The sequence below is a fragment of the Carettochelys insculpta genome, chromosome 19 (assembly GCF_033958435.1).
Source record: "Carettochelys insculpta isolate YL-2023 chromosome 19, ASM3395843v1, whole genome shotgun sequence".
NCBI classification, from domain to species: Eukaryota; Metazoa; Chordata; order Testudines; family Carettochelyidae; genus Carettochelys; species Carettochelys insculpta.
Window position 1 is genome coordinate 20852787 of NC_134155.1, and position 27886 is coordinate 20880672.

The 27886-nt window shown below is 48.4% G+C and overlaps 1 protein-coding gene across 1 annotated transcript; it reads right to left on the reverse strand.

Annotated features, from left to right (window-relative positions):
• Positions 1–2362: 2362 nt before the first annotated feature.
• On the reverse strand, positions 2363–27678 carry ASL (argininosuccinate lyase). The gene is made up of 17 exons (XM_075013522.1): positions 27663–27678; positions 27342–27396; positions 20571–20765; positions 20127–20210; positions 19143–19199; positions 16436–16533; positions 15462–15539; positions 14257–14334; positions 12810–12862; positions 11426–11488; positions 10674–10788; positions 7565–7649; positions 5960–6019; positions 4737–4820; positions 4021–4101; positions 3393–3499; positions 2363–2603 (listed from the first exon to the last, which is right to left on the reverse strand). The coding sequence occupies exons 2-17, from the start codon at positions 27351–27353 to the stop codon at positions 2462–2464; spliced, it is 1392 nt and encodes a 463-aa protein (XP_074869623.1). The 5' UTR covers positions 27354–27396; positions 27663–27678; the 3' UTR covers positions 2363–2461.
• Between the last annotated feature and the right edge of the window lie 208 nt (positions 27679–27886).

Sequence of the window (27886 nt, forward strand, 5' to 3'; positions counted from 1 at the left end):
TACTTCTTCTATTATCAAGCCCAATGTAAATAATTACCTGCAGGATGAGGAGTGGGGAGCAAACACTGTGCGTATCTCTCTTTCATTGCCAAAGGGGGCTGACCTGAGCTGATGAGCTTTCTCTGTGCAAATCTTTTACACAGTAAGATGAATTTATTTGAGGTTTTTGATCCCTTCTGGGCATTGGTTTGCAGGGTGTTGAGCCCTTATAGTTGAGCTTTCTTGGAGCTGAATTGGTTCAGTGTCTGTGTTGCACTGCAAGGGGGGGTGTTAAAACCCAAATCTCTGCCAGCTCCCCTATGCTAAACAAAGTCCCTAGGTGGCCAGACCTCACTGCTGCAGCTCCATGTGAGGGGGTGCTCGCTGAGTCAGTAATGAATTGCTGGCCCTGCACTACACTGAATAAGGTGCCAGCATTGGCACTCAGGGCCAGCCTGGTTGTTGTGTCATTTAAACAACCGCAGGCTCGTGTTCCCAGCTGGCATTTTGTTGAACAAAAATTGGCCCAGTTCTTACAGATGGAGCCAGTCTCCCTCTACCCACCCTCCAGTGCACTTGTGTAGTGGGCATTCATGTTCCCCCCGACATGACTGCACACTTGTGGTACGAGGGACTCCCACCCATGCAGTTGATAGTCCCAGAGTACACGATCTTAGCTCTTCATAAGACACAGGAAGGTGCTGCCACATCTTTCCTCAAGTGGAACAAGGCAGGACCTTAGCATTTCCTTTATTTGGAATGTTCTTGTCTTCCAAAAGAGGCTGATAAATATGTGGCATTCAGCCACTCATGACTACGTGTAAGCAATCTGCTGCCAGAGTAGGGATCCACCCCAAGAAACACGGTGGCCTTCACACACAAGGCTCTGTGTGGTGCAGGGTTGTACAGAAAGCTCAACGTGCACATTGAGTAGCTTAATGATGTGCAAGGGCCAGACCCCGATGTGAGCCCTTTTCAAATGACAGTGCATTGGTTCACGGAAGGATGTCTTTAGCCTGCATAACCCCTCAGCTGGAAGAGGCAACACAGCTGTTTCTCTGCACACACCATTGTCTCCTCTAGGGCATCATCACTCCTCACCAACTATTTTGGACACAAGGCCGGGGTGTGATGCTCTGGAGGAGATAGGTGTGTGCAGAGGAAAATCACCCTGACTTCTTCTAATGTGAACTGACCTCCCTTTAATATGCAGGATAGCCCCTTGGTGTTACTTGATCCCACTCTGTGCTGTGTCCATTACCACTGCATTTCTAAGATCTCTTGGTACTGAAACAATAAGTGGCAGGTTTAAACCAAGCCAAAGGAAGCATTTTTTTCATGCAAAACACAGTCAACCTGTGGAAGTCTTTGCCAGAGAATGTTGTAAAGCCCAGGATTTAAAAAAGAGCTGGCTAAATCCATGCAGGATAGGTCCATCAACGGCTATTGGCCGGGATAGACACGCATGGTGTCTGTTGCCTCTGTTTGTCAGAAGCTGGAAATAGGGGAGGGATCACTTGATTCCCTGTTCTGTTCATTCTGTCTGGGACATGTAGCAATGACCACTGCCAGAAGACATGATATTGGGCTATATGGACCACGGGTTTGAGCCAGTATGGCTGTGCCTATGAACTGGAAGGAACCACAAGATGTCATCAAGTCCAGTCCCCTGCACTCATGACAAGACCAAGTGCCACCTGGAGCTGGGGTGTCCAACTAGTTCTGAAATAGCAGCTACTATACAGTAGACCCCTGACTTAAACATAGGTTGCATTCCTGGGCAACCACGCATAAATTAAATTTCCTGTAAGTTAGGACCTTGAGCAGCAGGGAGCCCAGAGCCAGGCACAGCAGCACTGATCACTTCGCTGGCTCCTGCAAGTGGAGGGGAGCCAGAAGCCAGGCCGCTGCTTGGTTCCCGGCTCTCTGCCACTGACTATTACGACTCATGTTATTACAAGAAACTGGTAAGTCAAAATCATGTAAGCTGGGAGTCTACTGTAGCAGCTACTGCTATAGAGAACTAGCCACGTTATTCTGAAAATATATTTATTGTTCACGACAACTAGCCACACTCTATCAGCCAAACAGCCACATGTGGCTAGTGATTAGTGTGTTGGACACCAAAGATTTAGCCCATAAGGTGTAGAGTGAGGGCAGGGCCAGGGGCAGAGATGGGGGTTGAGCAGGAAGTAGCCCTAGTACACTGAAAAGTTGGCACCTGTAGCTCCAACGCCAGAGTTGGCACCTATGCAAAGAGCCATATATTAACTTCTGAAGAGCCACAGGTTGGCCACCCTGATATAGAGCTCTTGCACAGTCAGTGCTGACGCAGCCTCACTGGCTTTTCCCGTGGAAGACAGAGAGCCACGTGGGTGCGGCTTTCAGTGAAAGACAACGCGCTGCTGCGTTTATTAACTCAGGACTCGCGTGCTACGCAGCAGCTCCCATAATGGGGAGCATTTCTCTGCCCCCACACGGTTCACTGCTGTTTCCTCAGAAACTCTCTCAGCTGCTCAATCTGCGTGGCGACGCTGCTCTTCGCTGTGCCCCCGGGAGTCGTGTACTGCTCCACACTGTGAGCGTAGTCCCACACCTGCGACACGTCAGCTCCAAACAGGGGGCTGGGGAGGCAAAGGAGAATGTTCATCAGCGCAAAGTTCCACCGCAGCGTCTGTCCCAAGGATGGAACTGACTTAGTGCTGCAATTCCTCTAGGCCAGACTCTAGTAGCTCCCTGGCTTATGAAGCTCAATTCTGCTCCCACTGAAGTCAAGAGCAAAATTCCCAGGGCCTCAGCCTACCTTGCCTGGCACCTGTGTAGTCTCTGCACAGTACTACCTGATCAAAGGTGCAGTGTAAGGCACTTGCTCTGCAGAGAGCCCTGTGACAATGCAGGGGAAAGGCTGCAGCAAACTGGCCTTCAGTTTTCAGAGCTGGTCACGTGAGTTAGTGCTGAAGACATGTGGAAGGTGTTCAATCCCATATGTTCCAAGGCATTTAGGTGACTAACTCCTGAGGTAAGATCTGGGCTCTGGGCCCTGTGGCAAACACGAGACAAGAGCCTCCAGGGACAGGGTAGCTGTCCCATGTCAGGGCTCCTTGGTGATGAGGACTCCTGCTCCAGGGTGAGGCACCAGGGATGGGGGCTCTGCAGTCTCCAATGGGGAGGCACCAGGGATGAAGGGGAGTGGAGGATGGGGGCTCCAGAACCCCCTGGCATGGAGGAGGTGTTCCAAAGCTTCCCTGCAGCAGGGTCCAGAGAATTAAGCAGTAGCACCACAGTAGTTCAGCCCAGAGGGGCTTGAAGAACAGCTGTGCCCAGGTGAGATGATGATGTGGGAGTTGTACAAGAGGACCGGCAGCGTGAACCCTAGCAAACGGCCTTTCGGAGCTAGGTGGGGGAACACAAACCTGATACTCCTCATGTCCTCCACGCTGAGCTGATTAATGGAGATGCCCTTCGTCTCGGCAAGGTGAACAGCCTTCCCAGATGTGGCATGGGCTTGTCTGAATGGCATCTGCAGTCGCAAGCAAGTACAACAATAAGTGAGCGACCAACTAAGCTCCAAGACTAGAGTGTGGGAACTCTTAAGTGAATGTCCACCTTGTTTCACAAGGTGATGCAACATCAGCAGCAGGATTTTCCAGGTACAGGGTATGCATGTTATATCAGCTTTTGTGCTATAGGCAAAAAATGTCTGCCAGGCCATAGGGCAGCAGCTATATGATTGGGAAAATATTCCAATGGACTTCCGGTGCTGCTGGTTCTGGGCACAAACTGAGCACCAGCTGGGGCTACACCATGATATAACTAGTTGCCTCACAGGGTAGGGAAGGGAGAGAGGGACACGGCTCTCCAGCTGCCAGCAGAAAGTAGACTAGCTGAACATTGTTCGTACTGGGCGCTGTGGTCATGGGGTGTTGTCAACAGGAGAACTGAGCCCAATCATCTTTGCACTGATGAGCCAAGATGCACCCCGATGAGTCACTGTGGCTTCCAAACCCGCCACCAGTCCATTAAGATTTCCTCGATACTTACGCCTTTACGAACCAAGTAAAGGGCCAAGTCTGTAGCCAGCATGTCAGGGCTCAAGGCTTTCTCCATGTTCTCCTTATGGATCTGCAGAAGGGAGAAACATGAGCAGAAATAACAAGAAGTCCTGGGGCACCTTAGAGATTAACAGGTATTTTGGAGCGTAAGCTTTCGTGGGCAAAGACCTGGTTTTTGCCCATGAAAGCTCATGCTCCAAAATATGTTAGTCTATAAGGTGCCCCAGGATTTCTTGTTGTTTTGGAAGATACAGACTGACTCAGCTACCTCTCTGATACATAAGCAGAAATTAACAGTTACTGGTGAGTCAGCGCACGAGGGATTTCATTCCCGAGAGGCCTGGCTGTTGAAAGGCCCCACGCAAAAACAACCCACCAGATTCAGACATTCATTTACTCTTTGCCTTTTGATTTCTGACGGCAGACACTGCACTTTGGACAGCAGGAAGGTACAGAGGCTTCAGTTATGAAACTGCCCTGTTCATCTTGCTCACTTAGTGACCCGTTGCACAACGTCCCCACTCATAAGGGTTTGTGATTATGCGTAGGTGAATGTCTGTGAGAGATGTTTCAACATGTGGGCCTAATTGTGGCCTCACTAGTCACCAGTGAGACTAGTGACTTGCATGGCGTTACCCCTGATTTACACAACAGTTCCCATGCACAGCCAGCCAAAACATTTAGGAGTACAAAGTTAGGTATTACCTGCAGAGTTGAAATGACTCCAGTTGCCACCTGTAGCACAGCACTCAGCGTATCGATAACATCGAACACGGCCTCCTTGTCTTCCTATTTGTTAATGAAAAAAATAGTCCATCAGCCTAGCACAGAGGTCACACCAGAGAGCAGCAGCAGCTGGCGAGTGTACACAGCAGGTCTGTGCAGACCACATGCATTTGGTCTTCGTGCGCACTTGGAAGAATGGCCCGGCCTGTGAGCTCTGAGCATGATGACAGTCTGTTTCCCTTTGCAGTCTGGTGCCCAGCCAAGTGGACATTCTAACGGCAGGAGTTCAGTCGAACCAAAAGGAATTTCGCAGGGGACCAGCTACAATGAACATTATTTTATTCAGAAACTACCTTAAGTGATCCATTGTGCCAGACCGCCAGCCCCAGAAAACAAAGGCCCCTGTACAACACAAAGCAGCAATATTCCCGCTAATGTTGCCATCCATGTGCAGAATAAATTTTGTTCTGTGCACCAAGCTATGTGCAGATGTGGATTGCCAGGAGAAACACACGCTGCTGGCTGTAGGCACTCTGTTAATCCCCAGGGCAGCATTTGCATCTCTCCTGGGTGGCTGCCCATATGCTCTGCTGACGGGGAATACCACAGAAAGGCAGCACAAGCTGTGGGCTGCTCCCTGCCACATGCTGTGGAGAGGATATCCCAGGGGGGCAGAGTGGGGCAGAGTCATTTGTCAGACTGACTCAGCTCTTGCCTGCAGACACACACCCTTGGTGCTTTTTGTGATGCAGAAGCTTACCCGGGAGCAATCAGATGGCAACCTCACCCACTCCCTTAGTGCGGCTCAGCTACTAGTTGTCAGGGCAGAGACCCTTGATCGCATTCACTCTGGGCCAGATCTGAACTGGTATTTCTGGCAATAAACTTGCTATGTCCTATGTCAGCCTTCCAGCCAATCTAGATCTTGAGTCAGAGCCACCACTGGTGTAAACTGGCATAGCTGCTTTGAAATCAATATACTGGATTGACACTAGCTGAGGATGTCCTAGCCTTAAAATTCCCTATTGTCTTTCGTTCCCTAATCTGCCGTGAGGATTGGGAAGACTCAGACAGCAGTCTTTAAATTGTACATCTCTGAATCTGAAATCCCCAGGTACCAAGTGGTCAGCCTATGCAGCATGTAAATATTAATGACTTTCTCAACAGCATGTGTTCTGTTTGGAATGAGAATTAGGCTTTACCTGCAAGTCCTTGTTGTAGGTGCTTGGGAGTCCTTTGAGAATCATCATCATTCCAGAACACTGCAGAGACGGGAAGTTATGGTATGTGGGTTAAACAAAGAATAGCAACAAATTTTAAACTATTCCACTCAGCAGTGCACCAGAGCCAAGCCTGCGTCCTCTGGCCAGATTTCCGTACATTAGACATTGTTCCTTTAAAGCCTGATCCAGGCACACTGAACTCAGGGAAGAGTTGAACTTCACAGGGAATTGGATGAGGCCTTGATGTGCCACTTGTTGTTGTTGTTGAACAACAAAAGAAAAAGCTTAACCAAAGCAAACGCCTTCTGGCAGACCAGCAAACAAAAAGAGATGGACAATTCTCCAAGTTCCGCTACAGTTAGTGGGATTCTGTAGGCAATTGACCCCATATATAGCAGAAATACAACTTCTAGTAGTGCTGTGTGGTTTGTAAGATATTCCTCCTGGCTCTCCCTGTTGTCCTGTTTGATCACTCTAACTGCTATCAATACCAAGTCGTGGTAAAGGTGTTCTCTCTGTTTTCATCTATGTGCAGCATAAATGTTACGTGCACAAGGCATGTGTGAATGTGCACCACCAGTAGACATAAACGCTGCTGGTTGTGGGCACTTTGCTAAACAGCTGGGTGACAGTGGAATCTCTCCTTGGTGGCAGCCCAGGTGCTCAGCTTACAGGGAACACTGATCATGGTGTGTACCTGGGCTACAGTGCTGGACTTGGGCTTTGCTTTAAGCCTGTGGCCTTGTGGTACAACCTTTCCTAGGAATTACATTTTACTTTGTCTAGTAGCGTGTTCAGTGGGTTGGAAGAGGTAATGACTAATAAGTGTTCTCTCTGTTGGAAGATGCACAATATTATCTGCAGGTGACCGCTGATGACAGATACATAGGGGACGTTAGGGCCCAATTGTTTAAAAAGTGGCCTCTGACTGTGGGTGCCCCCATCTCTGGCACATCTTTGTTCTCAATTTTCCTCCTCTGCTTTACTGACCTGAGTTGGTATTAGGGATGACCACCAATTCTCAGCCATGGGGCCCGAGGCGTCTCTCGTGTTTGACACACAAGTCAAGCCCATCTCTTCAGCTGTAGCTTCTGCCTGACTTGCCCAGAGGCAGCCTCAGATCAGGGGAGCAACAGTCACGCTGGGCCCCTGGGCAAGGTGTGGGCAGCTCTGTGTTCCCAGAAGGGGCAGGGCCTCAGTGGAAGGGTGGGGTTGGGGGCAGCTGGCCCTCAGGCATGCCTGGAACCCAGCCCAGGAGCCCCTCTCCTCCTCCCCAGCACTTAGCGCTGGCCAGAGGGCACCATGCACCACTGCGGCAGTGATTTAAAGAGGGTCCAGGAGCCCCAGGCCCTTTTGTATCACTGGGGCCCAGGGCAGTTGTTCCTTTTGCAGCCCCCTGGGCAGGCCTACCCCAGATTCAGGACGAAAACCAGAAAGTCTGCTGTATGGGTCTGACCTGTGGCAGGTAGAGGTCTGAGTAAAATGGCTGTGATTTAATCTTCTCTCCCAACTACACTAACTGGGGCTAAAGACAATAATAATGAGACAACCCCCGCCCCCCATCTCCTGCCCTTGCAGACTGACCCTTCCAAACACGCGTCCAGCCTTGCTGCGGATCAGCTCCAGACTGTCTGGATTCTTCTTCTGGGGCATCAAGCTACTCCCTGTGCTGGAAACAAAACACTGAGCCCGTTAGATGGGTGAGGCCCCTTTCTGCAGAGAGGGCGAGATGAGAGATCACAGGGGGTCTGTACACTGAGGTGCAGCAGACCCCTGGGGGGCCAGGGACACAGAAGCTACATCTGCCCCTAACTGCACTTGGTGTGCTCCAGAGCTCACGATGAACAATGGCACTAGATTCTTCTTGATGCACCCAGTCAGGGCAGGGGTTCCAGAACTCGAGCAAGCTGATCTCAGGAATTTTCCAGAAAATTAAACAAATTGCAGACTTTCCCCGGCCACACACACACACACATACTGTCAGCTCTGGCAACTGTGCAGGGAGATGCATGAGGGAACTTGCCCCACTGGCTATTCCTTTGCAGCCTCCAGTCCCACAGCCTGGGAAGTGCTGCACTGGAATGTTAAAGGAAGCTAGGGGAATTAATAGGAAGATACCACAGTGGGGTCACAGGGTGGAATCCAACAGATGGAGCCACCGTGGAAGGAACTGGCAGTTCCTTTACCAAGCTTCAGGCATACAGGGCCACATTAGTCCCTGCAAACTCCACTGACTTCCGTGGGGTTATGCGAGGGGTGAACTGGCTCCTCTGTGCACTGGAGCAAGGTGCTACTGTTCAGCAGCCTGCTCTGCGTAGCTTACACATGGACTCTACTTCTCTCGTTCCACTTTGGTGGAGCTAGTCCTGATTTAAACCCACAGAGCTGAGCGCAGAATTAGGGCCCCAGCATTGTCCAGTGCTGCTTGTGCAGTTGGAATAGACTGATGCTATGGCCATCTAATGAAAACTTTAAATAAGATGCAAAATATTTCCCCTCCCTGGGGATCTCATATCTCCCAGAGCAGCCACTTCTCCCGTCCCTCAGCCTAGACAGGCCAGACTGTCACATGGGAAGAGGGCAGAGATATCTGTAGGTATATTTAACATGTATCTTGTCCACAGCTATGCTGCACATGAGCCAGTAGCAAAGCTGCTCTGGGTTTAGCTCCAGCTATGTAACTTTTTGGCCCATAGCCCACCTTGCTCACCACAACTCTTTCCACAGGCCACCAGCCAAGCAACCATGATAGCAAAATGCATTTGCTTATCTCTAAATACCTTAAATACTAAATTGTTCGTATTAGTCTATTGCAGCATAAAAATGTATGTAGATACCCAGATATAACAAAAGGTGGGGCTGCAGGTCTGGGAAACAGGTTGGGTTCCCTGCTGTGGGGGGTTGGAGGGAGAATCCCAACCCCACAGCGTACCTGCAAGATGGCTGCAGACCTAGTGGCCCATGGATCAGACTTTGAGAAGCTCGGGAAAGATCTTGGCTCTCTTAACAGCTATGCACATATATTGAAGGGAGACCATCCCTTAAGGGTGTGGACTTTCTCATGTCAGGATTTACTGCCACAGTGTGGCTTGGTGACTCTGTCAGACTGAGAAATGAAACTGGCAACAGGAAATCTGGAAGTGTTGCAAAAGAAGTCTGTTTAAGAAAGGCCCTTTTTCTGGGAACAGCCAGCAATGGAGAGTTCTCCCCCTCCCTGACAGTTGCACATTTACATAAATGTTTACTCAGGCAAAATGCCTAGCGTGAGTCAGACAAAAGACTGGCAGAGGAGGGCCATGGGATCAGGCCTTTACTTAGAGAAGAGTTTAAAAAGTTGTAATAATATGTACAGTTATAAAGCTCCTTACATCTGACACTAATATTATTTTGTCTGATATCTCTGAGAAGCAGGGAAGTCCCCCTTTGCCATGCTTATCTTACAGGCAGGCAAACTAAAGCAAAGAGGCTGAGCCCTTTCCCCGTGGCATGAGCAAGGAGAGAGTAGAATCAACAACCCTTCTCCTGGCAGTGATTTCTACCTGAAACAAAAACATTTGCACAAGTAACCTAGGCTCCTTGCATCTAAAGGAAAAATCATGTTAATGCAATACAGGTCCAGGGCCAAATGATAGGACAATTACAACACACACTGTTACTGGGCATTTGAGAGGACTTTGCAAGCAGAAAGCGCCACATATAAGTACATTGTAATTTTCTCTCTTCATTAGTGACCCAGAAGCCTGTCCCAGCTCAAGGCCAAATTTTGCCATTGGGATATGCCAAATATACAGTACCCAGATCTGCACTGGCCGGGCAAGGATAGGACACAACCATCTCTGCGGACCTCACAATACTAGAGGAGGCAGAAAAAAAAATGGGTGCTGGAAGTGTGCTCCCAAAGGAGTGTCAAGGTGTCACATTCCTGCTCCATTGGTCTGGGGAGGTGACATCTGAAGTAGCTAATGACAACAAATATGTTCCTGCCAGGCCACTGAGCTGGATAATGTGGGAATGAATTACACTGCAGAGTCCTCCTTGTTCTACCCAATGTGACAGTCAGGCCAGAAGGGAAAAGAGGCAGCACCTGGCTAGCGAACAGAGGGCTGCTGCAGGGCAGCGAGCAGCAGCTGACCTGGGGAAGCAGGTGAGGAGGGGTTGCAAGCCATCGACTAGGGCCAGATGAGCTCACTGAGGCTGCCCCAGCACTGTTTAAAAGGCCTCTCTCCTGGGAGAAGGGGAAGAGAGCAAGAGCACAAAAGCACAGGAAAGAACACCAGCATTGCCAGAGACCGCGGGGGCGGGGGGGGAGTGAAGAGCTCCCCCAGGAAGTGTTTAGACTTCCCTCGCCCCAGGCAACCAAGGGACCCCTACCCCAGCCCTCTTCAGACGAGGGGCCCAGGAGTGGGACTGACCCTGCCACACCACCCCGTAATGAAATGCCCCTCTGTCATAGCCACCCATGCTGAGGGGCACTAGACCCATTTCCTGCCTGATCCCAACTCGGGGGGTGAGCGATGCTGATTTACAGCAGCTGAGGAACTGGCCATATTGACATCCTCTAGTCTTCCCCCTCCAAGAGTCCCTGTTTATATACAAAGGTGTGAATACAATGAACATGAGTTCCTCCTATTTGGAATGTGGGAAATGGGAGGCGGGCGGTGAGGAGGCCTGTAAATAAGCTCTCAAGAGTTACCTGTAGGCATCAGAGAGGGTCACAAAGCCAAATTCCTTTGTACTGTAGATGATGAGATCTTCAGCCATCTTGCTTAGGTGGGTCATTAACAAGGAGGCAACGAAGATGAACTCCACTGGAGAAAAGGATGACAGTTAAAAGCAGAAAAAGGTCTTGTTTTGGCTGCCACTGCCACCCAAGTAGTAATTTAGCTGCAGAAAACTATAGGCAGTGAACACGCATAAGCATCAGAGGTAAAATTCAAGTGTGACTTAGGAGCCTAAGAGCTATTAAAGTCAATGGGACTCAGGCACCTATGTCACTTAGGCAACGTTGAAACTTTTGCCTGAGGTCTACTGGATTTTTGGAAGCTCCCTCACTTGGATTGTTGCAAAAAGCTGGGGTAGTGTCAAATGAATGGTGACTCCACATCCTTAGCTCCTGCCATTCAGAGCTTCTTTACCCTCAGAGACTGAACTCCACAGCTCATGCGGCACAGCACTGGAGTCAAAGGAGCTCTGCAGAGGTACACTAGCTGGGGCTTCAAACCCACGTGTCCCAACTTCAGCTGCTTTGGGTCACAGATAGAACACGGAATATTCCAATGCGGTATTTATTGCCAGGTTCAGAGCCCACTCTTCCCAGCGGGTAGAGCCGGGGTCTGGGAAACACCACCTCTGAGCTTTTCACCCAATTGAAAGATTTGCTGGGAAGAGTCTCAGAGGAGCAGGTTATGGACTGGAAGGGCAAAAGCGTGATGAAGTTACACCTACCCACAAAGTCTCGCTCACTCGTTGCATCCATGCTGTTCAGGCTGATGGAATCGAAGCCAAGTTCTGCGATATAAAAAAACAACACACATGCAGAATTAAACCAGTGGCTATTCTCTCAGCCTGAAGGCCCTGCTTCAAGGGGCTTCCAAAAGCACATCCTTAAACACGTGCATAGTGCCACTGCTACCCATTGTGTCACATGAAGCCCACCCTTACGGGTGGTGATGAACTGGGGCCTGAATTATGAGCAAGTCTTTGAAAGGAATGGCAGCTGATCTGCTCTGTTATTTTTTGTCTTGCAGGCCCAACCACACAAAGTATTTGGAATCGCACTTCAGAGAGTGTTTTTATCACAAGGTAAGGCCTTGACACTAAGCAAAGCTTGATGCAGTTGATTGGAGGTCTTCCTGTTGACTTCGGTGGGCTTTGGCTCAATCCTTTCAGGAGCCTCATTGGTGCCAGTTATTTTCCAAGCAGGACAGCAAAGTATTGCAACTTATCTAGACAGCCATCAAAAGAGGGTTCTGTTTCCAAGCAGAGTTTGTATCAGAGACTCACAAAACTCAGGGGCATCGTAACTCTTCTTTGGTGGAGGGTCGTGAATACAACATGGAGTCTACACTGGTCAGACACAGGGGTCAGCACCCTGCTTCTTGTGCTTCATCTTAGGCAGATGCAAAGATCATCGGTCCCCGCCAGTGGCTACTGTAGCTAATGACCCAAGTACCAGGGCTTCTCTTCAGAGCACTAGAGAAGGGGTCAGGGCAGGGAACTGTCTGCCTGTCTCCTGCTACTGTGGGGAAAACAGAAAGCAGAGACACAGGAACTGGGGTGCAGAACTGCTGTAGAAGGGAACGTGGAGGAAGTGGAAGGGAAAGAAACGAGGACATTTCTACGCACACAAATAACTATAGTGAAGGTCACCTAAGCTCCTTAAGCCTGTCCTCCTTTTCCCATAATGTACAGCCAATGAATTTGGCTGGTGGGAGCTTTGACCCCCTAGCACCTTATGAAAACCTGTAATTCCTATAGATGTCAGCATTGCTCAAATGATCTAGTCTATGGGTTTGTCCCCACTCCGCCAGGGATCAACTGTGTAGTGATTCATCTAGCAGCCACCAATTTATTGTGTCTGCTTGCACATGATAAATCTATCTCCGAGCACTCTCCTGTCCACTGATAATCTACCAGGATGAAAAGAGTAACCAGTGTTGATGGGAGAGCAGCCCCCCTTTCTGCACACCAGATGCTGTGGCAAGTATGCGGACTTCAACTCCACTATTTGCGTACCTGAAGTTACATAGATTAGATCAACTGTGATTGCAGCAGATGATCTGTTACTGCCCCCCTCCCTTACTTGGTTCTGTAAATGGAAAGTGATTACCTTTACGTAGAAACTCTCGATCGATACCCAGTGGGTTGCCAGCTATAGCACCGCTGCAAAGCAGAATGACACATCAAACATGACACACTGAACTGACACTAACAAACTTGCAGCAGGATACACGACACAAACTCAGTTACAGAAAGCAGCCAGAGAAGCAGGGTCTTAAGACTTCTTTCTCCACAATAGCATGCCACCCAGCTGCTTTTAAGGCCCTTTGCATTATGTGGGTAGGTGTTGGATGTTTTGTTAATTTTTGGCCAAAGTCAACCAACAGCTTCTTATTGAATAAGGTGTGGTGAATGGAATCAAAATTTATATCTACATCCGCAAAAATGAGCCGCAGATATCTGCACTGACATCCATGAATGTGGATTCAATGTGGGTATCTGCAGAAATGAAGAGACCTGAGCATTCACTCGGGTAGGTTAACATCAATAGATACTGCAGATGTATTGTTCAGTGTGGATAGAGCTTTAGATCGGTGGTTTTCAGCCAGTGTGCCAGGGCACATGGGTGTGCTGTCAGAAATGTTCGTGTGCCGTGATATTTCATCAGTTTCCTCTCACCACAGCTCTTTGCAGAGCCACTGCAGGAGCACAGCTGGGAGAAGTGACAACCGTGAACCAGTTGGGGCTCAAGCAGTAAGGAAGCCTGAATCCCAGCTGGCACGGGATGGGTCATTTTCCCTCTATGGTGGCTCTCTGCAGAGCCACTGCAAAGGGAAATCTCAATCCCACAGAAGACTATTTACAACAGGCAGTTGAAATGCTGCTCCTGGGCTTGAGATGGGTGGAGGGAAAGCCCATCGCCCCACCCTGCTGAGGCAAAGAGGGAGGGAGGGCAGGAGCCTGCTGGAGTTGGGACACGGTTTTCAGGGGTTACTCAATTACCCAACATCTCCAGCATGGCACACATTCACTTGCCAAACTTTTTTTGACCCGTCAAAGATGGTGTGTTCTGTGGTGGACTTGAAACATTCATGCATTTGCTCCTTGTTTAGCTTGTTGCATGCACTACTATGTTGCAAACCTCTCTAGTGAGACCATAATCATAGTAAATGTGATGTTCCTGAGCAACTGATTCAAGTGAAAAAAGTGGGTGTGCTGTGGAATGCTTTGTCCCGTTGAAGCATGTCATGTCACTGAAGGGGCTGGGAACCACGGCCTGAGATGGTGCAGTGCAATAGTTAGGATAGTCAGAAAGGAAGTGTCAAGTGTGTGTGGGAGAAATACGGAACTTGCAGGTGTACTGTGAGGAAGTTGGGCCCAAAAGGGATTTGCTGTCTGTGCTACTTACAACTGAGAGCTCTACCTTCTTCTCCATCAGCAAACGCAGCTCGCATTGGGTTCAATGAGTGGCAGGAACCACCCTCCACTTCTGTTTCCTCTGTAAGGTACAAGAGTGCTACCCCCACAGAAACGAGCAAAACAGCTGAAGGGTTTACCTGCCCAAGGGCAAAACATTGATCCTTCTCTTCACTTCTCCCAGACGCTCAGAATCACGGGTGAACGCAACTGCATGGCTGGGGGGGAAGGGATGGGATGGGGCGGGACACAAAAAGAAGAAAGCCGGTGATTATGCAATAGGCGTGTTTCACATTTTTGCTCTCAGATGGATTTTAGTGGTTTTAAGGAGCGCCAGGTTGTCACGCCGAGACCAGAATCCTTTTTACCAACAACACTCAGAACCTGTAATACCACAGGCACAGAGAGCATGAGGCCAAGGCACCACGGTGGGGAGGACCTTATCAGTGCAGAGATGGAAGGGCCAGCAGCAGTGCCAGCATCCCCATGTGACCCTCTCTAGTGACCCATGGGGAACCACCTCTAGGTGTGTCTGTGGCTCCCTCAACCCTCTGCAAATTCTGCTCCAAGTAACCTGGGATCAGAACCCAGTTAACTGAGACCAGATTAAGGCAGGGCTGTTAAGAGCTGGTCCTACAGTCAGGAATGCTGATGGGAGGAAAGGGGCCACAGTGCATAACTGCCTCAGGGCTTGGCAATTCAAAATGGCCCTGGGCTCCCAGCCACTGCTGCCCTCGCTGCAGCAGTGGTGGTGGCTACTGCCCCAGGCCCTTCAAATCACTGCTGAAGCCCTGGGCAGCGTACTCTGGCTGCGAGGGTGCACAGCATGGTCTGGGTGGCGCTGAGGGCCAGCTGTCCCGGCCCCACCCCTTCTAGGAATGCAGAACTAATCTCCACTCTCCCTCCAGGACCCAGCAATTCTATCAGCTCCCCTGCCTACAGTCCTCGGCAGCAGAGTCTAAGAGCTACTTTCGAGTTTTGCTCCTGAGCTTGGCTTTGTGGTGTTTGTGCAGAGAGCGCTTCAGATTTCATGCACTCGGCCTGTGGGTGTTCTCTGACTGAGGAAGAGCATTAAGGAGGCGATGAAGCAGTGCCTTAATGATCAGCAATACACTTGCAAGGGAGTGGTGCTGATCAGGAGCATTAATGCAACATCAGGTAGCATGGTGTTTGGTGTACTATCCATCCCGGCTCAGACATCCTGCAAAACATCAGCTTTCAAGGGTAGCTCTGGGCAACACTGCAACACCATCACCGGCTGAAGTGATATTCTGACATGGCTGCACAACTCGGTCTCAACAAGCTGGTTCCCAAGGTCACAGCAGAGCCTAGGAAGGATAGTTACCTGAGTAAAAAGTGGCTCCACCTGACTGGCTGTGCTCTTTGCAGATGAGTATAGCCAGGAAAGATCACATCAGTTTCTCTGCAAGAAGAGAGGAGATAGAAAAGGGAGATCTGCCATTCGAAGGAATCCAGCAAATCAAACCCAGCAACCTGCAAATTACATGCTGGAGGCTCACAATATGCCTGAAAGCACTAAACACACTAATCTAACACACAGATTCAGAAGCTATGGGCTCAATGCAGAAAGTTCTCTGACCACTGTGATGCAGGAGTTCAGAATGGATAATCACAAGGGTCCCATCCAGCCTTAAATCCATGAAACAAGTGTCAGAGGGAGGATCAGAACTCAGGACTTCCCACTCCAGCACACAGTCTGTTAAGCTTCGCAAGTTGCTTTAGTAACATTATTGGTTTAGGATAGTGCCAATCCTTTGTATACTTGTTGTTTACCACCATATTCTGTTAGCTATACAGAGAACCGGGACCATAAAATAACCCATAATGAAGGCTAATCTCTGACTAATGATAAATTGTTTGGAGCACTGTAGTTTAGCCAGCAGCCAAAGTCATTACAGTTTTTAATAGTTACAATCTGGAAAAGATGAGGAGTCCCAGTTGCCTCTATTCACTTTTGCTTGATTAAGTTTGAGTCTCTTCAATATGACTTGTTGCCAGGATACATCCGGGCTAAGAGGAAGTCTGCATGCAGCAGGCCAGTCGTTCTCTGAGGGAAAGGAAGGGGCCAATACTATGACCTTGGCAATCAGCCACGGCTGCCTGCACTTTGCCTGGTTGCACATGTTCACTCCCTGAGTTGAACAGAAGGAATGGCACTGACCTCAATGGAGTTACGGTGACTGACACTCGCTCAGACTCTAGTCCAGAGTTTTTAACGTCACCACACAAAAGCAGCTGCCCTAAGAGAGGCCGCAGCTTTTGGTTTCATAGCATGGGTTTGCAAAAATAAGGACTTACGCAGCGGCCCGTTCCACCAGAGTCTTGATAAACTGCAAGAGTTGGGCAGACAGGTCAGTGCAGCAATTTCGCATATAGAGTCTCAAGTCAGTCACAACCTGCGAGAGATCCCTGGTCAGTCGAGCTGGAGCATGATATGCATTGTGACCACTAGCCATTTTACTTCTGATAGTGTGGAGAAGTGGATAACAAAATCGTCCCTCTTCCCCCCCTTCAATAGGAAAAACCATTTCATAGTGCCTTCCGGATGCCATTCAAACAGCTCAAGAGTTTTCAACCTAATTTGTTATTAAAGGGGAGCTTTGCTATATTTGAATTTGCTCTTCGGGGATGAGATCCAAAGCCAATGGGAGTTCTTCCATTCAGCTCAATGGGATCTGCTCCCAAAACTTGCTATGAACCTGGAACTCCCATTAACTTTAGGGTCAGGTCCCAGCCACCACAGAAGCTTGAAACCTGTTCTCAGTGCTCAAACACACATGGCAGGATTCAGTGCTGAAGTGAAGTCATTCATTTCAATGGCTGCTGGGTCAGGCCCATAGAGAGAAGGAGAGAGAGAGAAGTGAAAAATTACCTAGGTAAACAAAAAACTAGAAGCTGAGGGGCTGAGAAGGAGTTACAGACTACATTTTAGTGCTATGGTGTCCAATATGGTCACCACTCACCACCACGTTGTGGCAAATATGGCTCTCATTTATTTAGAGGGCAGGCTGGGAGTGCCTGGCTCGGGGGGAGGTCATTCAGTTAGAGCGGGGCAGGGAGACAGGGGCTGTGGTGAACAAGGAAAAAAGACAACCACGAGTGTGGTTATCTTTGAATTCCTATTGGACGCCACAGTTTTAGTGAACCTGATCTAAAAACAATATTAGTCCTTAAGGTCAAGACTATGGCTTGCTCATGAAATAACTGCAACAGGCAGCAAGACAGACTAACATCTGAAGCTCTGAACTGTGAATTGAAAAGGATGAGGCGTCAATATTGGTGAGTAAGGGTGATAAATGTGATACATTGGGACCCAGAATTAACAATCACCAAAGAGAAAAGGAGGAATGTAAAAATTAATGGAAGGTGTTTGACTAACTGTAGCAACAGCTTTGGTAACTGCAACTTCATATAATTTAACCTCAGGAGTATACGTGTGTAGGTTATAAAGAAGGATCCCCAGCGACAGGGGACAGACTTAGGATTCTAAAGTTCCACTGAAATGGGAACAGAACGTGCAGAGCAGTTACATAGTGTGGGACATTTTTGTCCCTCTCCACACAACTGTAATCCCCTAGTTTGGAAAATGCATGTTTCTCTCAGGCACGGGAGAGCAACCGTCCTGAGGCGGAGTGCGGAAATTTAACGTTTTGGCCTCCACGTACGTCCGAATGCTGGTGATACATTTTAAAATCACGAATAGGCTTACTTACAACAGCTTCCTTAATAAGTAAATTAAGATGCGAAGCTTTACCGTTTAGGCAGTGGTTGGTAGCATTAGTTGGTCTTTTGTTAATCCACGGGCAGCATGGCTTTGAGCAAGCTCCCAGCTGCAGGGGTGAGGAGGAGCAAGGCTGAGCTGCTGCCTCGCGTGCCAGTGAAAAGTGTCACACTTGGCACCCATGCCGAGGGTTGCTGACCCCTGCTCTCGAACCCATTAGAGCCCATGTTTTTCAGCAGACAGCTAGCTGCCTTCCAAAGCAGTGCATATGTGTGCCACTCCCTCTTGCACATCTACCCTGTTCAAGGGTGCATGAGATGATCATCCAAAAATGGCAGCAGCAGATAGACCAGATTGTGGCTAGTTCTGCAGCTATCTCAAGTTCTCCTTCAGCTCAATTGGTAGGGATTGAGCCCAGTTTGGTCCTCACTTTGGACCATTAAGGTCATGCAGGAATGATGTTCGGCACAAGTGAAAACCATGGAATTGTTGCAACTTGTTTGAAAGAGTCTTGGAGTGCCTCAGGTTTTTTTCCTTTTGCATAGACCTCCTAGTGAGTTCAAAAGGAGCTCTGTGTAAGGATAGGGCTTATGAGTCTTTGCCAAGCACACTGAGTCCCATTTGTGTTCATACACAAAACTGTTGCTCAGCAACTATGCTTACTCTGTCCCTTCAGCACCCATGCAAGGCCAACCTTGCCCATACGCAGTTGGGTAGAACACCTGAAAATCTGGGGTCACCTCTGGGTCTTAATGTTCACCCACCTGCTCTTCCCATCCCTGTTCTGTGGCTCTGCTTTCCCTGGATAGGAGCTATTTAACTTAAAAGTGAAAAACCCATCCAGACGTATTAGCAGAACGTCAAACCTGTGAAAGAGCCTTTCAAGCGGTAATGAAGCCATTTAACAGGCATTTCTCAACCCCAGGTACAGCTGGTCAGTTCCTGAATTTACCGTGTTACATTTAAAATTTGCTTTAAAACTAAGATCTTGTCAATTATTTTGTGTGTTGCTGAAGATTATAAAATCATATCTCTAAAAAACTGCACACGCCCCAGGCTGCTGTCAGGCCTAGGGACACCAGTTTAATAGTACTGCATAGGGCCCCATAAGTCCTAAGGATGGCCCTGCACCCATGGGCTTGTAGGTGAGTTTGGCACCGTAGCATCTAAGTCCCAAAGGATCGTTTTGTGGATGTCAAGTAAGAAAAGGGAAAGGAGGTTAAAGGAAATCTGATAAAGGAGGCAAAGCAGGTACTGAACGACAAAAGGCAATTCTCAGCACACCTGATCGTTCCGGCTTCGTCCAGTGTGCAGCTTCCCAGCAACATCCCCAATCAGCTCCTGAGGACAAAAGAAGCATTTCCATCCATGCTCGCTGTAATGTAAGTACAGGGACTGCAGAGAAAGCAGTCCCTGCCTGGCCCTGGATTCACAAACACGGACACAAATGCTTAGCTTTATGTGAGCAAACGGTACACAGAAGCCAAGTAATTCAGGGAAGGGGCAGTTATTTTGTGATGTGCTGGTACAGTCCTTGGCCCACAATGGGGACCTATGCATAATTGCAATATAAATAACTCCCACTGGGCCCTTTAGGTGCCACCAAAATATATTCAATAAATATTCATACACATATATTCAATACTGTAGTAAAGAATGATATATTAGGCATGTGTCTGCAGGGTCACCGCCCAAGGCTGCTTTGGGCCAGTTATGTCCAAGTCTCCTAATACAGTTTGAAAATTTCTAATCTAGAACTCTCTTGTCTGCCAAAATCTGTAATGCAGCATGATTTTAGTTAGCCAGATGATCACACATCATAGGTGTGGCCAAGTTTCCTGTGGTCCCATAAAGTTTGTTTACAGCCACCAGTGTTCTGTGCTGTTATTTAGCTCTAATTTACCTCTAAACGTCTTCTAAGAGCTCAGTAAACAGTGGAAGTGTTGGTAATGCTGCTAGACAATACTGACCTCCTGAGGTCTAGCAAAGCCTCTTGTTCAGCACCAGTCAGGACGCAAGGGTGCTGGACGAGAGTTCACCCTATACTTTGGGACAGCCTCCGCTCTCAATACAAAATAAGATGGAAAAAATACAGCATGACTAAGATTTTTGTTGTTGCAACATGTTTTTAGTTCTCTTGATAGGGATGTAGCCTAAACGGAAAACGTTTAGATCAAAGAATTTAGGGGGAGCAGAGATCTATTTTACTAGTGCTAGACTGGTCAGAGATATGACCTGCAATTTAGGAGGAAATCAGAGGAATTGCACCTTTAGTCTGCGTTCGTTGGCTGTGTGAATGTCCTCATCACTTTTGCTCACCACGAAGGCTCCCCTGGACCATTCCTCAGAAACCTGCATCAGCAAAAAGACACCACTCAGAGGGTAACGATACTTCGTTCCTACACACGGGTATCGGGGGTTTGATTCATTTAGGGTTGTAAAATATTTTGCAATACTTGGAGCCTAATCATTGAGGCCTCATCCCAATCTCAAAATGGTTGAAATTAAATAACATGGATGAAGTCACTAGAGTTACAGAATGGTGCACAAGCTATCAGACTATGGAACTAAAAAGTGCAAAGCATTATCATCAGAGTCTTGCGCTATGTCTACACTGCAGAACTATATAGGAATATTGAATGATGGCCAAAAGAAACCTGTGGCAATGACGGACAACCTCTTGCCAGACTCTGTGCTCAATCAAACACGTACTTTCTGTAGTCCACTCAGAATCTTCTCCAAATCATCTTTGGATAGGATCCCAGACTTTTCCAATGCTTTGGCATATGCCATGCTCCCTTGGATGTCAACTTCCGACAGTCGCTGGTCATAAGCCAGGGAAGAGTTCAGTGTCTCCATGATAGGATCCGTGCTGCCTATGAATCTTCCTCCCCAAAGTTTATTCCCCTGGGGAAAAGGAAGTTTAAAAAATGCTGTTAAATAATTTGAAAGAACCTTCAGAGAAACACTCTTTGGGATGAGTATTAATGCAGTGTAACTAACTGGAGGGTGCAACAGCATCCTTGAGCGTACTAGAAGGAACAAACTGAGAGCTGTGTAAGTAAGTGCAACTCTTTGAGTTAATTTGGCCTATTAGACTAAATTCCATGCAAAACAACAAACCATGTTTAGTGGCAATTTCAAAGCTGCTATAATGGAGTTTACGTGGCTATACACTGCAGAGAGGCCAGGACAAAAGGGAGCAAGGAGGCCCTGCTTCACACTCATAAATTGAAACCCTCCTGTCTGTAAGAACGGCCACACTGGGTCAGACCAAAAGTCCAGCATCCTGTCTGCGAATGGTGCCAGGTGCCCCAGAGCAATAAACAGATCACCAAGTAAGTGATCTCTAGCCTCTCATGGAAACCCATTCCCAGTTTCTGACAAAAAGAGGCTAGGGACACCATTCCTGCCCATCCAGCTAACAGCCGCAGACGGACCTATCCTCCACGAATGTATCTAGCCCAGTGGTGTCCAACAGGAATTCAAAGACTGCCACACTTACGGTTGCTGTCTTTCCATATTCGCCACAGCACCCCACCTCGATCTAACTGAATGCCCTCCCCCACAGCCAGACACTCCTAGCCCCACCTCTAAATAAATGCCCTTCCTCTCCCCACAGAGCTAGGCATCCCCGGCTCCCTCCCCCCTCTGCTCTAACTGAATGCCCACCCCTAGAGCCAGGCACCCCCAGCCCCTCTGTTCCAAATGCCAGCGACTCAGCAGAGCCACTGCTAGAGCTGCCACCATGCACTTCTCCCACGAAGCAATGGGGCATGTGTGCAGAGAGGGCAGACGGCACTCCCTGCGTGCACCTCTCAGGAGGAGCCACATCACCACTTTAAAATTTAAAGGCTCAAGAGCCATATTTGCCACAAAACGGTGTCCTATTCACCACATGTGGCACGGGGCGACCATATTGCACACCGCAGCTCTGTCATATCCTGCCTTAGTCTCCTCTTTTCCAAACTGAAGAGGCTTTTTAATCTCGCCTCACAAGGCAGACGTTCCAAACCCTTCATCATTCTTGCTGCCTTCTTCTGAACTTTTTCCAGTGCCAAGCGATCTTTTTTGAGATGAGGCACGTAATAGTCAAGATGTGGCCATACCATCGATTTATAGAGGCAATAAGATATTCTCTATCCCTTTTTCCTTTGTCCTCAGTTTCTCCTGACACACCTCTCTCTCCCAGCCCCTTAGCATGAGTCAGAATCCCATATGCAAGCTTGCCAGTTTGCAATCATCTACAAAAAACTTGACTAGAGTTCAGCAGCTGGTGTGCTAAGGCCCCTGCCTATCATTCTGCCCTTTGTTAACATGTTTCTCCCATCCCTCAAGCTGTAGCCACCTGTTGTCTCTTCTGTTTAGATTGTAAACTCCTTGGGAATGGAGTTATCTTCTTCTGTGTTGATGTGTAGCACATCGGGGTCCTAGGTACTACCACAATGAAAATAATTATACATTGCTTCTGAATTTGATTGTATGGGAACTGCCAGTATCCATCGAAGAGCAGAATGCAGCCCAGTGCATCCTGTTTGTTATCAGAATAGAATCACAGGGTTAGAAGAGATCTCAGGAGGTCATCAAGTCCAATTTCCTGCTAAAAGCAGGAACAATCCCAGCTAAATCACCCCAGACAGGGCTTAAAAACCTCTACGGATGGAGATTCCACCACCTCTCTAGGTAATGCATCCCAGTGCTTCACCACCCTCCATAGTGTAGGTCAGAAAAAGACTGATTACATTGCTCAGAACGCTAGGATTTTCGCTTCCTGTTTTAGAGGTGGGCAGTTTGTCATGAGCATCTAGCTACTGAGCTGTTGCTGCAGGATTGTGCATTAACCCATTGTACTTTGGCCCCCACACAAGTATAGCATTTCTGTGCCCTAGTTTTTCAAAATGAATATCAAGGCGTGTGACATGCAAGCAGTATTGACCTCTCTTTGAAAGTAGTTGTAAGGCATTGACTCACTGATACCCTGTTAGAGCAAAGTAACTGGTCAGCAAAGGACATAGCAAAGACCAGCACTGTCTTCCACTGTTTGTTTTTAAGAATATAAAGCACTTTTTAAAATTGACAGAAAGGGAGCTGTGGATAGATACAAGCCACTTCTACTGAAATCCCTTCTGAAAATACAGCATACTCCTTCATATTCAGCATTCTATCATCCAGAACTCTCAAATAATCAGCATTTTAACTATAAGCAAATTTTAGTTACTTTTTCCATAAGTACAATATATTGAAAGTAAATTCAAATAAATACAGCAAATACAGTATAAGTTTACAGCATACAATACTACTGTTGTTGGTAAATAAAGTACTCTGCATACATTTTTGTTTATTTCTTAAAATCTAATCTTGTTTTTCTTTAGTGTTACACATTGCTAGGTATACCTCTCTGTTATCCAGAATATTTAAATATCCAGCAACCTCCCAGTCCCGGGGGGCTGCTGGATATCAAAGAGTTTTAAGTTCATATCATGCTAGAGTCTCTCTTCACTTAAACTCATATGAATCAGGAATAACTTCACGTACTTCAGTGGATTTACACCAGGATAAAAACTGTATAATAGAGAAGAGAATCAAGCCTGCTCTGTTTTAAGTTTTAGGAACAGGTTTTGGACTGTTAAGCATAATTACTCTGGATTTACAGATAAGTCAACTAAGTCAAAATTCACCTTGGTGTAAATCCGTTGCATAAATTAATTAGACATGAGCGTGGCATTACTCTGTTCTTTGTGGGCACCCTTCTGAAATGAACACCCTTTAAGTCACTGAAATGCCTAAATCTGTGTGTGACCTATCTCACCAAGCATTTGCACAACTGGCATTGCTTCATCAGCAAATAGCAACATGTCACTTGGTTCCCTGTCACTTGTTTACACAGATGGGACATATGTCTGAAATCCTTACACAGGTAAAACTCCCACTGACGTCAAACAGGACATCTGCAACTTGTGTGACAAGTCCATGGTTTGACCTAACTGATTCAAAAAGAAAGTTTCCAAAGCAGATAGTAGCAGACAGAGAGGAGTCATTGGGAAGCATTTAGAGGAAGTGCCTGTGATAGAGTTTGGATGACTAAAGAGATACTTTGTAGGTATCACAGCCATCTTCTCTGGCAGAAGACTGGATGGAAGCCAGTTTCAAATTAATCAGTGCCATTAGTTTATCACCCAGAGGGGTCATTGTTCAGCCAGCCTTTCCCCAAGGACTGTGTCTATATATCTACCAATCGCTGAGTAACAAACATAGTTCATGGGCTCTATCTTACAGCCTCTATGCAGGCAACACACACAGTGAAGTCCTAGGGAGCTCTGCCTTGTAAAGCCTGTAAAAATGGGGCCTATTGTTGGATTTTTTTAAAAAAAAATTATTTTTCACGGCAGCTTTGTCAATACATCCATTTTTAATTTTAAATTGTGTCAGCCGAATTCTGCACAACTTCAGCTTTGCTACCACACGGATTTTGCCATTGCATTTATGTTTGCTACTGGTTTAAGTGAACGACATTTTGCCAGTCAAAGCAATGCAATTACACAGCCTGGTCTCTGAAAAACTTTAGAGTAGATATGATTTTTCCTCATTAATTTTGTACTAAGGACAAGTGAAGGGGGATGAAATCTGGAGATCAGCATGGAAACATACAGATCAGGGGGCAGGAACCCTTCCAAGGCGGAGTGCTAAAATTTGAGCTTTTGACCTCTGTGTATGGTCCGAGTACTGGTGATACTTCTTAAAGTCACTAATAGTCCTACCTACAACGGCTTCATTAATAAATAAGTAAAGATGCAGAGCTTTACCATGTAGGTGGAGGTTGGAAGCATTAGCTGGCCTTTAGTTAATCCACAGGTGGCATGGCTTTGAGCAAGTTCTTGGATGCACTGGGGTGGAGGGCCAGGGCTGTGTTTCTGCCTCGCATGTCAATGAAAATTGGCTCATGGGCCACTCTTAGCACCTGTGCCATGCTGCTGACTCCCGATATAGACATTTAGACTGCAGAATGGGCAAAGACATAGCTACACATTTTGCTTCAAGTTTTCCCCATATAAATTCAGGCATAAAACAGACAATTGGGATAAGCAAACCTTTACTACAAGCTTTTCTTTTTTTAAAAAGTCTAGCTGTGAATGTGCAACTAATTTTTCTCATCTTTTAGAGATGACAGAATGTCATTATCTAATCTATTTTAGACTGCCTCTGTCTGTCCTCGAGTCCACCCATCCCTACGTCTTTGAGTCCTTTTGTTGAAGAACTCCTAAATGCTAAGGGCTAAGACCACCAATTTTGGTATGCAGCTTCCTCTTTTCCTAACTTAAAGCAAGGGTAGCGATTGGTTGTGCCAGAAAAATGGGATATGCCTGGAATCTGATTGTTTTCCAGAACATGGAAAGGGAAGGGGTTGACAAGGCACAGTCATACTGCAGAGTGACCACAAGCAAGTGGCTGCACCAGGAAGACAGTGGCTAGCTGGGGATGGGGCTTTCCACATTGCTAGCTAGCAGAGCAGTTAAGTAGTCCCCCTGTTCCAAACCTCCCTAGCCTTCAGCCACATTGCTGGATGGGGGGTGGTCAGCCCTGCTGCCTCAGCCCACCCCTCCCCGCCAGAACCACCCTAGCGATGGGTAGCACAGCCCTAGCCTCCCTCTGGAGATGCCAGGATCAGGAATTGCTGTCTGCCTCTGCCCCCCCGACCCTGAAGAAACACCAGGGCTGGGAACTGCAGCCCACCACCCCCACCTGTGAGGAGATGCCAGGACCGTGAGCTACTTGCCACTCCACCAAGAAGACACTGGAGCTGGGAAAAAGAGGACATGGTGGGACTGGGAACTATGCCCCACGCTGCCCAAGGAAGGAGATGCCGACATCTGGAAACACTTGCCACCCCACCCAAGGACACAGTGTGGCTGGGAACCTGCCACCTCTCCCAGAGCAAACACCAGGGCCAAGAACTGCACCCTTTCCCCCAACCCTCGAGAAGATGCTGGGGCCAGAAAATGAAGGGGTCTGCCTCCCCCCCCCCGAGGAGATGCAGGGGCTGGGAACTGCTGCTCCACTGGGAGGAGATGCCAGATCTGAGCAGTGCAGTTCTGCCCCCTACCTCCACACCAGCGCCACCTTGGCCACTACAGGCAGCCCCAGTAAGCCACCCCAGACTTCCCAGCCCGCTTCCCTGCACTCTTCACCTTGCTCTAAACTCCACCGCATACCCAACCTTCCACCCTGCACCCCCACCCCTCTCGTGAGTCCTCAACACCTGCTGGGACTCCTGCACCCCCACCCCCTGCTGTGAGTCCCCAGGCCCCACCTTGACTTCTGCACTCGCACCCTGTCCTGACTCCTGTCCCTCCTTGCCGAGTCCCCACCCCCCATATTCAATCCCCTGCCCCATGCAAAAAATTAAATACCTCATGTACATTTTCCTTTTAATTTCCAAAACCAAAACATTACTACGGTTAAGGATCTGAGCAACGCCAGGTACATCAGCTGGTACATTTTACATGGTCAAAATTTGCTACTTATTGGACCATCTATGTATGAAACAGCAAGACTAGCTGATTTGGACAGGAGAGGATGTTTATGGAATGAGGAGAGCATTTGTGTGCAATGGCAGACATGGTCCAGAAGCCAGCGATAGCAAGTTTTGAAAGCAGAAAGCGTATGATGGTTTGATTTTGCTACAAGAGGCCACTGCGGATGGTGCAGCATTTGTACATCTTGGGCAAATGAGTCTATGAGTGGGTGCCCTGAGCAACAAGCAGGGAAGGCAGCGTTCACCTCACAAAATCCACCTTTGCCATGGGAAGAAACCCCCAAATAAAGGGAGGCTACAAAATCTTTGACTCCCCCAGAAGAATTAGCTCTGCTCTGAAAAATCTCCCCTTACATCAGGGATTCCCAACCTATGGGTCAGGACCCAAACATAGGTCCCCATTAGATTTTCCAAGTGTCCCTGGCTGGGCAGCTCTGAGCCACATGTGGCTCCTTAAGGAGCCATTTGCATCTCCCTCTGCTGCTGCCGCTTTCTCTTCCAGCTCCCAGTCCCCCCCGAGCCGTGCTGAAATGGAACTCCATATAACTGGTTTAATAGCCAGCAGGAGGGATCTGGCCATTAAACCAGCTGAATTGAGTTCTGTTTCAGTGTGGTAGGGCAGGGGAAGGGAGTTGGAGGGCTAGGGGCGCCACACAGAGGTGGCGATGGCAGTGGCCTGGCAAAGAAGCTGCGTGGGGCAGCAGTGGCACTCATGTGAGGTAGGTGGGGGGGGGCAATTTGGGGCTGTGAGGGGTTTAAGCCTGTCAGAGGGGGTGAATCAAGATTTATTAATTTTTTTCCCCCAGGGGAGAAACACTCCCCGTCAGTTTTGAGTTGCCTTGGGTCACAAAGTCTTACTGAATTGTCAAAATGGGTCACCATCTTGAAAAGCTCGGGATCCACTGCCTCGGAGGAACCCACTGATAATGAACCTCAGAACACATGCTCACCTCAGAGGCCATGTCGGATGCGTCCTCCCCTCTCTCCTCTGGAAAGCTCAGCAACCTGCAAGGCAAAGAGACACTGATTCACCCCCTCCGCTGGGCGGCTCAGGGAGACACTCCTCAGCGCCCAGCCCGGTTGCACGCTGCTGTGTTCTCGGGCTAAGCTCTGCTCCAGGGGCCAAGAACAGCGGAGGGTGACATCTGCATCCTCAGAGCCCGCACGCAGCGCCAGGGCTGGCTCCGGACTGATTGCACAAGGCGGAAGGCGAGCGCATTGCCCTGGAAAATTGCAACCGGGAGAGGCAGAGCCTGACTCGCGGCACGCACCTGCCCCGTACGCCACTGGCCCCTGCCCTGGAGTTTGCTCCTGACACTCCACGCCCGTCCCTGGGGCGGGGCTGAGCCAGCCAATCCTGGGTACCCTCCCTCCTCCTATCTCCGCCTCCTTCCTGGATGTCCCCTTCTCCGTCTGTCTCCATGCTCCCCCTCGCGTTAATGGTCCAGCATCTGCGTGGCTGACGAGTTACAGGTTGCTGCAGGAGGGAGCGGGG